General features: G+C 36.8%; 1 protein-coding gene across 2 annotated transcripts in view; it reads left to right on the forward strand.

Moving 5' to 3' along the window:
* The window catches only part of MED13 (mediator complex subunit 13), a 94,623-nt gene that overhangs the window by 77,639 nt on the left and 4,543 nt on the right, over positions 1-12,441 (forward strand). For both annotated transcript variants that reach the window (XM_060133170.1, XM_060133171.1), the window contains exons 25-28: positions 5,413-5,571; positions 5,690-5,875; positions 7,876-8,024; positions 9,698-9,871. In XM_060133170.1, coding sequence (XP_059989153.1) covers positions 5,413-5,571; positions 5,690-5,875; positions 7,876-8,024; positions 9,698-9,871 — 668 coding nt within the window. The remainder of the gene's footprint in view (positions 1-5,412; positions 5,572-5,689; positions 5,876-7,875; positions 8,025-9,697; positions 9,872-12,441) is intronic.

A 12,441-nucleotide genomic window follows, 5' to 3' on the forward strand; every position in this document is an offset into this window, starting at 1 on the left:
TGAACATTGGGGTGCATGTGTCTTTGAATTATGGTTTTCTCTGGGTATATGCCCAGTAGTGGGATTGCTGGGTCATACGTTAATTCTATTTTTAGATTTTTAAGGAACCTCCGTACTGTTCTCCATAGTGGCTGTATCAATTTACATTCCCACCAACAGTGCAAGAGGGTTCCCTTTTCTCCACGCCCTCTCCAGCATTTGTTGTTTGTAGATTTTCTGATGATGCCTATTCTAACTGGTGTGAGGTGATACCTCATTGTAATTTTGATTTACATTTCTCTAATAATTAGTGATGTTGAGCACCTTTTCATGTGCTTCTTGGCCATCTGTATGTCTTTGGAGAAATGTCTATGTAGGTCTTCTGCCCATTTTTGGATTGTGTTGTTTGTTTCTTTAATATTGAGCTGCATGAGCTGTTTATATATTTTGGAGATTAATCCTTTGTCCATTGATTCATTTGCAAATATTTTCTCCCATTCTGAGGCTTGTCTTTTCGTCTTGTTTGTGGTTTCCTTTGCTGTGCAAAAGCTTTGAAGTTTCATTAGGTCCCATTTGTTTATTTTTGTTTTTATTTCCATTACTCTAGGAGGTGGAACAAAAAAGATCTTGCTGTGACTTATGTCAAAGAGTGTTCTTCCTATGTTTTCCTCTGAGTTTTATAGTGTCCAGTCTTACATCTAGGTCTCTAATCCATTTTGAGTTTATTTTTGTGTATGGTGTTAGGGAGTGTTCTAATTTCATTCTTTTACATGTAGCTGTCCAGTTTTCCCAGCACCACTATTGAAGAGGTTGTCTTTTCTCCACTGTATATCCTTGCCTCCTTTGTCATAGATTAGTTGACCATAGGTGCATGGCTTTATCTCTGGGCTTTCTATCTTGTTCCATTGTTCTGTATTTCTGTTTTTGTGCCAGTACCGTATTATCTTGATTACTGTAGCTTTGTAGTATAGTCTGAAGTCAGGGAGTCTGATTCCTCCAGCTCCGTTTTTTTCCCTCAAGACTGCTTTGGCTATTCGGGGTCTTTTGTGTCTCCATACAGATTTTAAGATTTTTTTGTTCTAGTTCTGTAAAAAATGCCATTGGTAATTTGATAGGGATTGCACTGAATCTGTAGATTGCTTTGGGTAGTATAGTAATTTTCACAATATTGATTCTTCTAATCCAAGAACATGGTATATCTCTCCATCTCTTGGTATCATCTTTAATTTCTTTCATCAGTGTCTTATAGTTCTCTGCATACAGGTCTTTTGTCTCCCTAGGTAGGTTTATTCCTAAGTATTTTATTCTTTTTGTTGCAATGGTAAATGGGACTGTTTCCTTAATTTCTCTTTTCAGATTTTTCATCATTAGTGTATAGGAATGCAAGAGATTTCTGTGCATTAATTTTGTATCCTGCAACTTTACCAAATTCATTGATTAGCTCTAGTAGTTTTCTGGTGGCATTTTTAGGATTCTCTGTGTATAATATAATGTCATCTGCAAAGAGTGACAGCTTAACTTCTTCTTTTCCAATTTGTATTCCTTTTATTTCTTTTTCTTCTCTGATTGCCATGGCTAGGACTTCCAAAACTATGTTGAATAATAGTGATGAGAGTGGACAATCCTTGTCTTGTTCCTGATCTTAGAGGAAATGCTTTCAGTTTTTCACCATTGAGAATGATGTTTGCGGTGGGTTTGTCATATATGGCCTTTATTATGTTGAGGTAGATTCCCTCTATGCCCACCTTCTGGAGAGTTTTTATCATAAATGAGTGTTGAATTTTGTCAAAAGCTTTTTCTGTATCTATTGAGATGATCATATGGTTTTTATTCTTCAGTTTGTTAATATGGTGTATCACATTGATTTGCGTATATTGAAGAATCCTTGCATCCCTGAGATAAATCCCACTTGATCATGGTGTATGATCCTTTTAATGTGTTGTTAGATTCTGTTTGCTAGTATTTTGTTGAGGATTTTTGCATCTGTATTCATCAGTGTTATTGGTCTATAATTTTCTTATTTTGTAGTATCTTTGTCTGCTGTTGGTATCAGGGTGATGGTTGCCTCATAGAATGAGTTTGGGAGTGTTACTTCCTCTGCAATTTTTTGGAAGAGTTTGAGAAGGTTGGGTGTTAACTCTTCTCTAAATGTTTGATAGACTTCACCTGTGAAGTCATCTGGTCCTGGACTTTGTTGGAAGATTTTTAATCACAGTTTCAGTTTCATTACTTGTGATTGTTCTGTTCATATTTTCTATTTCTTCCTGGTTCAGTCTTGGGAAGTTATATCTTTCTAAGAAGTTGTCATTTCTTCCCGGTTGTCCATTTTATTGGCATAGAGTTGCTTGTAGTAGTCTCTTAGGATGTTTTGTATTTCTGCGGTGTCTGTTGTAGCTTCTCCTTTTTCATTTCTAATTTTATTGATTTGAGTCCTTTCCCTCTTTTTCTTGATGAGTCTGGCTAATGGTTTATCAATTTTGTTTATCTTCTCAAAGAACCAGCTTTTAGTTTTATTAATCTTTACTATTGTTTTCTTTGTTTCTATTTCATTTATTTCTGCTCTGATCTTTATGATTTCTTTCCTCTGCTAACTTTGGGTTTTTTTGTTTTTTTGTTTTTTTTAAAATAAATTCATTTATTTTTGGCTGCACTGGGTCTTCCTTGCTGTGCACGGGCTTTCTCTAGTTGCAGTGAGCAGGGGCTACTCTTTGTGGTGGTGCAAGGGCTTCTCATTGCAGTGGCTTCTCATGTTACATAGCATGGGCTATAGACATGCAGGCTTCAGTAGTTGTGGCTCACGGGCTCAGTAGTTGTGGCACACGGACTTAGTTGCTCCGTGGCATGTGGGATCTTCCCGGACCAGGGCTTGAACCTCTCTTCCCTGCATTGGCAGGTGGATTCTTAACCACTGTGCCACCAGGGGAGTCCCTAACTTTGGGTTTTGTTTGTTCTTTTTTCTCTAGTTCCTTTAGGTGTAAGGTTAGATTGTTTGAGATTTTTCTTGTTTCTTGAGGTAGGCTTTATAGCCATAAACATCCCTCTTAGAACTGCTTTTGCTGCATCCCATAGGTTTTGGATTGTCGTGTTTTCATTGTCATTTGTCTCTAGGTATTTTTTGATTTCCTCTTTGATTTTTTCAGTGATCTCTTGGTTGTTTAGTAACGTATTGTTTAGCCTCCATGTGTTTGTGTTTTTTAGGTTTTTTGTCCCTGTAATTGATTTCTAATCTCATAGCATTGTGGTCAGAAAAGATGCTTGCTATGATTTCAATTTTCTTAAATTTACTGAGGCTTGATTTGTGACCCAATATGTGATCTATCCTGGAGAATGTTCTGTGCACCCTTGAGGAGAAAGTGTAATCTGCTGTTTTCAGATGGAATGTCCTATAAATATCAGTTGAATCTATCTGGTCTGTTGTGTCATTTAAAGCTTCTGTTTCCTTATTTATTTTCATTTTGGATGATCTGTCCATTGGTGTAAGTGAGGTGTTAAAGTCCCCCACTGTTATTGTGTTACTGTCGATTTTCTCTTTTATGGCTGTTAGTAGTTGCCTTATGTATCGAGGTCTCCTATGTTGGGTGCATGTATATTTATAATTGTTATATCTTCTTCTTGGATTGATCCCTTGATCATTATGTAGTGTCCTTCCTTGTCACATTCTTTATTTTAAAGTCTATTTTATCAGATATGAATATTGCTACTCCAGCTTTCTTTTGATTTCCATTTGCATGGAATATCTTTTTCCATCCCCTCACTTTCAGTCTGTATGTGTCCCTAGGTCTGAAGTGGGTCTCTTGTAGGCAGCATATATATGGGTCTTGTTTTTGTATTCATTCATCAAGCCTGTGTCTTTTGGTTGGAGCATTTAATGCATTCACGTTTAAGTTAATTATCGATATGTATGTTCCCATGACCATTTTCTTAATTGTTTTGGGTTTGTTTTTGTAGGTCCTTTTCTTCTCTTGTGTTTCCCACTTAAGTTCCTTTAGCATTTGTTGTAGAGCTGGCTTGGTGGTGCTGAATTCTCTTAGTTTTTGCTTGCCTGTAAAGCTTTTGATTTCTCCATCGAATCTGAATGAGATCCTTGCCGGGTAGAGTGATCTTGGTTTTAGGTTCTTCCCTTTCATCACTTTAAGTATATCATGCCACTCCCTTCTGGCTTGTAGAGTTTCTGCTAAGAAATCAGCGGTTAACCTTGTGGGAGTTCCCTGGTATGTTGTTTGTCGTTTTTCCCTTGCTGCTTTCAATAATTTTTCTTTGCCTTTAATTTTTGCCAGTTTGATTACTGTATGTCTTGGCGTGTTTCTCCTTGGGTTTATCCTGTATGGGACTCGCTGTGCTTCCTGGACTATTTCCTTTCCCGTGTTAGGGAAGTTTTCCACTATAATGTCTTCAGATATTTTCTCGGGTCCTTTCTCTCTTCTCCTTCTGGGACCCTTATAAAGCGAATGTTGGTGCATTTAATGTCGTCCCAGAGGTCTCTTAGGCTGTCTTCATTTCTTTTCATTCTTTTTTCTTTATTCTGTTCTGCAGCAGTGAAGTCCACCATTCTGTCTTCCAGGTCACTTATCCATTCTTCTGCCTCCGTTATTCTGCTATTGATTCCTTCTAGTGCAGTTTTCATTTCATTTATTTTATTGTTCTTCTCTGTTTGTTTGTTCTTTTAATTCTTCTAGGTCTTTGTGAAACATTTCTTGCATCTTCGTGATCTTTGCCCCCATTCTTTTTCTGAGGTCCTGGATCATCTTCACTATCATTATTCTGAATTCTTTTTCTGGAAGGCTGCCTATCTCCACTTCATTTAGTTGTTTTTCTGGGGTTTTATCTTGTTCCTTCATCTGGTACATAGCCCTCTGCCTTTTCATCTTGTCTGTCTTTCTGTGAATGTGGTTTTTGATCCACAGGCTGCAGGATTGTAGTTCTTCTTGCTTCTGCTGTTTGTAAGCCATACTTTGCAGGAGAATGGTTAATTTCTGTTTTATGTTAATTCATATACTATTCTGACCATATCTCGGAATAGGTACTGAATAAAATGCAAAGGTTATAAAAATCTAGTTTTTTGTTGTGTTTTTAAAGAGTAACCACATATGTCCAGTCCACAAATGGCTTAACTCAGATTTTAAAAGGACATATTGGAACTTTATATCAGTGTTATTACTACTATTCTTGTCATCTTCCATTTTTTCCCCCTTTCTGTTTAGTGTGCAACTCATCCTGTGTTCAGCAGGTCCTAATTGATATTAATGTACATTAAAGTTGGGATAAAGGATGTTGAGTAAAGTCAGCAATAAGAGTTTTTTGACTTAATGATGACTCTTGAAGAATACATTAATTTTAAAACCATCAGGTTTTAACTTTTTGTTCTATACAGTGTTAACAATGCTGTTACTTTAGATATTTTCTTTTTTTTTTTTTTACTGTTGATACCCACAGATTGGAGCTGTTTGCTGAGTCGTCGAAACTTGCAGTCCCTAAGTAAAAGGCTGAAAGACATGTGTAGAATGTGTGGTATATCTGCTGCAGACTCTCCCAGCATTCTCAGTGCTTGCTTGGTAGCAATGGAACCCCAAGGCTCTTTTGTTATTATGCCAGGTTAGCTATCTTTAGTTTATATCAGATTTAATTCTTTATGCACTTAAGTTTCTACGTATTTTGTAAAATCGATTTTTCATTTATTAAAAGAAAAAAATACCTTTCATTTTCTTTCCAGATTCTGTGTCAACTGGTTCTGTATTTGGAAGAAGCACCACTCTAAACATGCAGACGTCTCAGCTTAACACCCCACAGGATACATCATGTACTCATATACTTGTGTTTCCTACTTCTGCTTCTGTGCAAGTAGCTTCAGCTACTTATACCACTGAAAATTTGGACTTAGCTTTCAATCCCAACAATGGTAGGTGGATTGTTCTGTACAGGTTTGCAAATATAAAATAAATCTGGATGATTGTGGCTGATTATAGGGTGGATAATACCTCCCAAAACATCTGTGTCCTGTGAATGTTCCTGAAACCTGTGAATGTTGCCTTATATTCCCTCTCCCCCACCTAAAAAAAAGACTTGCAGATCTGATTAAATTAAGGATCCTAAGATGGAGAGATTACCCTGGCTTATGCAGGTGGGCCCAAAATGCAATCTTACAGATTCTTATAAGAGGGAGATAGAGAGAAATTTGACTGTACACAAAAGAGGAGAAGGGCATGTGGTGGAAACAGAGGAAAGCAAAGTCAGAGAGAAATGACTATGCCGCTGACCTTGAAGATGGATCTAGATGCTGGAAAAGACACGGAAACTGATTTTCCCCTGGAGCCTCAAGGGAGAACATAGCCCTGCCAGTACCTTCATTTTGGCCTAATGACTAACACTTTGATTTCAACCCAATAAAACTGATTTTGGACTTCTCGCCCCCAGAACTGTAAGAGAATAATGTATGTTGTTTCACGTCAGCGAGTTTGTGGTAATTTGTTGAAGTGCAACAGGAAACAGCCATTCTTCTACCTTATTGATATCAGAACTAGTGCTATGAATTATCCCATAAATGTTTACTTATTTTAAAAGTCAACATGGATCATAAAATATTTGTACAGGTTTTTTTTTTTTTAAGATGATGTCGGGGGTAGGAGTTTATTAATTAATTAATTAATTTTTGCTGTGTTGGGTCTTCGTTTCTGTGCAAGGGCTTTCCCTAGTTGTGGCAAGTGGGGTCACTCTTCATCCCGGTGCATGGGCCTCTCACTATCACAGCCTCTCCTGTTGCAGAGCACAGGCTCCAGACGCGCAGGCTCAGTAGCTGTAGCTCACGGGCCCAGTCACTCCATGGCATGTGGGATCCTCCCAGACCAGGGCTCGAACCAGTGTCCCCTGCACTGGCAGGCGGATTCCCAACCACTGCGCCACCAGGGAAGTCCCAATGTACAGGTTTATGTATGTGCTGTTGAGTTACCTGTACATGAACTTTGCAGGTCATTTTATATTCTTTTGTGTTTTGATTTGCCAGAATAATATAGTAATTTGTAAGTTTTCTAGATGAACCTATTGATTGCATTTTAGAAGAAGAGAAAATAAGTGATATTCCATTGTTGCTCTGAGTGGTTACCTTAGAAAATGGCATCTCTCTAAAATCACAAGTATGGGTATTAATTATTCTCCTCTTTTAGTGTGTTATACAGTAACTTGAATATTTTAATAGTAAAGAATTTAGGAATTAGTCAGGAATGGTCTCATTTTAAATATGTTTTCATTTCCAGCATTTGTATTAGTTTCCTATTGCTATTTGTAACAAATTACCAGATAGTTCGTGGCTTAAAACAACACACACTGTCTTACAGTTCTGGAAGTCAGAAGTCCCAAACTCAGTCTTACTGGGCTATAAAGTCAAGGTGTCTGCAGGGTTGGTTCTTTCCAGAGGCCGTAAGGGAGAATCTGTTTGCTTGCCTTTGCCAGCTTCTAGAGACCACCTACATCTCTTTCTCATGGCCCCTTTTTCCATCTTCAGTGCCAGCAGTTTAGTGTAGTCACATCTTCACTGACTCTTAATGGTACTGCCTCCCTCTTACTAGGACCCCTGTGATTACATTGGACCCACCTGGATAATCCAGAATAATCTCCCCATTTCAAGATCTTTAGCTTGATCACATCTGCAAAGTTCTTTATGGTAACATATTCACAGATTCCTGGGATAAGGATTTGGACATCTTTGGGGGGCCATTATTCAGACTACCACACGCTTATTTATGCATAGTTGATTATTTGGCTCCCAGCACAATAGTTGGCACATAGTAGACATTCGGTAGATGTTGATTAACTCATTTTGGTTAAAGTCCCTTAACTCTCTCCTGTAAATGACCATAGGATATGAAAAATGGAGTATTTAATTTTTTTCTTCCTCCTATATAGATGGAGCAGATGGAATGGGTATCTTTGATTTGCTAGACACAGGAGATGATCTTGACCCTGATATCATTAATATCCTTCCTGCATCTCCAACGGGATCTCCTGTTCATTCTCCAGGATCTCATTACCCCCATGGAGGTGATGCTGGCAAGGTAACCTTGTTATAAAAGTTCAGTTTATCTACGTGTCATTCATTAACTTAGTAATGGATTATATCAATGAAATAGAACACTTTTTTTCCTTGAAAATTAGCCAGAGCATTACAGCAGTACATTCATGTACTTCTACCTTAGAGACATCAGTATGTTGAGTTGTACGTTATTAAGAGAGTCTCTAAGGTTCTGCTTTCTCGGACTTCGTATTTTCTAGACTACTTGGCATTAATCCTTTTATATTTATAGTTTTCCTGCTACTTCACCATAGCAGGATATAGGATTATATTATCTGAGAATCAGTATATTACTCTAAGAGCTGCCATTCGTATCAGGGCTGTGACAAGGAACATAAAGGAAATAATTTTCTAATAAGAACAGAAAAAACAGACTCTCACATGCGCCCCTCCCCCGCCCCCCCTTATTTTTAGCAGCTATGGAAGCAGGCTGTCATGTCATTCTATTTGAACTCAAAACTAATTGGGCTTCATTTGAATAACATTATTTGAATGAAATTATATATAGTGGTTATTTGATTATTGTAATGTTACATAAGTTTAAAATAAAGCATCTTTGTCCAACCTTACCTTCCTCCTTTTTCTTTTTTAACTGGAAAGAAATGAGATTACAGAAAAAAGAGAAAAAATATATAAGGAGAAGCATACCTCTTTACTAAAATCAGTTTTACCTTTTTTTTGGCTGCTCTGTGCAGCTTGCGAGATCTTAGTTCCCAGACCAGGATTGAACCCGCACCCTCGTCAGTGAAAGTGTGGGGTCCTAATCACTGGACCTCCAGGGAATTCCCAGAAACCATTTTTGCTTTTAGCAAATTACCTTCCTTTCACATGTTGCAGCTTTCAAAAAGTGTAAGCAGCTTTTTATATTTTTTATTTTTGGCCACTCAGCTTGCAGGATCTTAGTTCCCCGACCAGGGATCAAACACGTGTACCCCTGCAGTGGAAGCATGGAGTCCTAACCACTGGACCGCCAGGGAGTTCCCTTAGCAGCTTTTTAATGTTACATTGTTGCTTTACCATAATTTGTTATATCATTCCCCAAACGTTGGACATTTAAGTCTTTTATTTTTTTCTGTTTTAGGTAATAATTGCAAAGAGCATTTCCATGTATATCATTTTTTTTCTTTTTATGTTTCCTTAAAATAAATACCAAAGAATGCGTTGACTAATCTAAAGGATATGAGCATCACTTTAATAGTTGGCTCTTCATGTTGCCATATTTCTTTCCAAAACACTATTAACTGCATTTTATAGATAGTGCTAGATAAACAAAGCTAAATTTAATCCACCTTTTGGATTGGGGTGTGATGGTCAGGAATTAGTTGAGGGCATATTAGGAAATAAGAAAGTTCATTGAGTATTTTGTATTTTTCAGTCAGATGCAAAGGTTTATATACACACACACTGAACACGGGCTTGACATAATAATACAAACTTGTTAAATACTTGGTATATTCATTTCCTCATGCAACTCTTAAAACTCATTATTTAATGCGAATTATGATACATAGCAATTGACTTTCTAAAATATCCTTCAGTATATTTTAAATTGAAGTAATAAAATAATGAGACTTATTGCCATAAACCATTCTGTATTTATAGCTAGTGCTAGCTATATCAAATGAACTAACACAGTTTTAATTTTGTCTTTTTAAGGGTCAGGGTACTGATCGGCTACTTTCAACAGAATCTCATGATGAAGTAACTAATATTCTTCAGCAACCATTGGCCCTTGGTTACTTTGTATCAACTGCCAAAGCGGGTCCGTTACCTGACTGGTTCTGGTCAGCATGTCCTCAAGCACAATATCAGTGTCCCCTTTTTCTTAAGGTATTGCTTTTTTTTTTTTTTTTTTTTTGCCAATTCCTAATTGACGGCTTAAGTCCTAAGAAACAGAGAAGTGGCGTTTTGAACTCTTGTAACTTTTGTCTGAGGTCTTAAATGCATTGCCATATACGACTCTCTAGACAAGATTACAGAGAGAATTATGAATCTAATTATGAAACAACTGTAATTCTTAAATTCATATTAAGTTTAAACCTTTAAATAACTTTAAATCGAATTTCTGGGACCCTTACTCTTAGTTATTTTCAGCTGCACGTATAGACGTGTAGAGCTGGGAGAAACCTTATATTACCCTTAATCTAACTTCTTCATTTTCTCGGTGAGCATATTAAAAGTTCAGGAAAACTCATTTGTCCAAAGTCATAAATTGGTAGTAGACTCAAGATTAAAACCCGGATCTTTTCATGATTATATAGTATTATTCTTTGAATTATGTCATTCTGCACTCCTATTATGCCTCATTTTGGGAATTAAAGGTTTCATAATCTTTGTAAAAATATTTGATATTTAGATCCATTTACTACCTCCTTAAAAAAGCTTTCTAGCTTTGTGTAAATTGCTGTTAAAACTATTGAGTGGTTTTCAAGTAATGAGATTCTCAGACCCACAGTGACTTATTTTATCGAAACAAATTCATTAGCAAGTGATATAACAAGGTTGAGATAAATCATAAAATGGTAAAACGAGACGTGAAAGCCCTATCTAGAGTTTGTTCCTGCTGCTACTACTCCTATTCCAAAATAACAAATTTAGATCTGATTTCACTTATGTAAACCCACCAGAAGTTGACTGATTTAGTCCATAAATCATGCTAACTTAACTACTTGCCAGCTGATTTTTATTTGTAGGGTAAAAATTGAATAGTATGCTTTAGTTTTTTAGTGTTATATTTTAGTGGTTACTTTAACCAATAGGCTTGTTGCTGTCTTTTAAGCCTGTTGCTATTAAATCTTGGTTCCCTTGGCTCACATACCATTGAGTCAGTGACATTTGTGATTAAGCAATGAATTGCTGTGGCACATTCATGAAGAATACAAGAGCTGTTGATCTGAATTGACTATTAGTGAGGTAATATAATTAGAGAGTGTTGGCCAAGGTAATAGTTCTAGCATATGACTTTTCTTCCTCTTTCAGTCTATTCTTTGTGCAATGGTCTATACAGATCTCATTACAAGAACATATTCCCAAGGGGGTTTCTGCATCATAGTAAACCTTGGAGTTTCTACAAAACAAAGTGTTCTTCGGTGCTTTCGGAAGTGCTACATGTGCTTTCTGCCCCCACCCCCCTTTTGTTGTTAGAATACACATTAAAAGCTCTGAAAAACAGCAGCAAATAACATTGTTTGCCTGCCATTTACCACCAAACTTACTTTAATACACAGGAAAAGGGTAACACCTATTAATAGTGTTTCACAGAACATATTTTTAAGAAACACCACTTCACAAAAAGTCCAAGGGACTATCCAGATTCTTTTCTACTCAATATTTGCAGAGAGGATAGTGTAAAGTGGGCATTCACCCTCAGATACAGTGTAACAAGATTAGGACTTCTGGTCTGAATTACCAGGTAAGGCATAACTTACCATAATTTTGTTCACCTTTTGTTTTCATACATCCCATTTTATTTCTATACCATAGGCAAATAAAACCATCTGGTATGTTTCTCTTGGCTTGGGAAAAAAATAGGTTGTTACCTAGATGATTAAAAAATCTTTTTATCATTGAAATTAGAGCACTGGTACTAAGTACATTCATTTATTTGTAGTGATCTGCCACATGAGAGACGTTTGCTTATAACTCAAATCAAGAGTTTATGGGCAGTTGAAACATATTTTTGGTTATATTTCTGAATATACAACAAGATTTTATACGTATATTACAATTGTAGAGGAGAGAACACCTAAATATAAAATAGTACCTTTTACAGTAGTATACAGAGTGAGACCTGTCAAGAGTTTCTACAGGGACTTCCCTGGTGGTCCAGTGGTTAGGACTGTGCACTTCCATTGCAGGGGGCTCGGGTTTGATCCCTGGTCGTGGAACTGAAATGTGAAACGAGTACCACATTCCTTTCTTTCATTCTTCATTGCCATACCTAAATGGGTGTGCCAGTTGTTATTAAGCCTCCATTGTGAAATTGAGTGGGCAAAGGAATGCATCTGTGCTCACAATTCCACCAGAGGTAGCTCTGCTTAAGGTTTATCACTTCCTAAGTAAAATATTTGCATATGCTTACTTCTATTACTGTTTTCATTGCTAGGCCTAGGTTAATTTGCACAGTCTATGTAACCTAGAGACTGTACTCAGGTTTATCAATTTTGTGCTTTCTTAAACATTTACTTTACATATCTAGGCAGGTTACACTTAGCAAATAATTAGAGATCCTTTTTCAGGATTATTATGCGGTCTCAAAAGCAATAAAGCTGAAAAAGTTTTAAGTTCACACTTAAAAATTACTTATGTAATGAATTAAAGAAGAAGATCGAACATGTTTATAGTGGCTCCCATTCATTACATAGATCTAAAATGTATTTCATCAAGGAAGAGACCTTGCG

Source organism: Lagenorhynchus albirostris, chromosome 20 (assembly GCF_949774975.1).
Source record: "Lagenorhynchus albirostris chromosome 20, mLagAlb1.1, whole genome shotgun sequence".
In the NCBI taxonomy this organism is placed as follows: Eukaryota; Metazoa; Chordata; class Mammalia; order Artiodactyla; family Delphinidae; genus Lagenorhynchus; species Lagenorhynchus albirostris.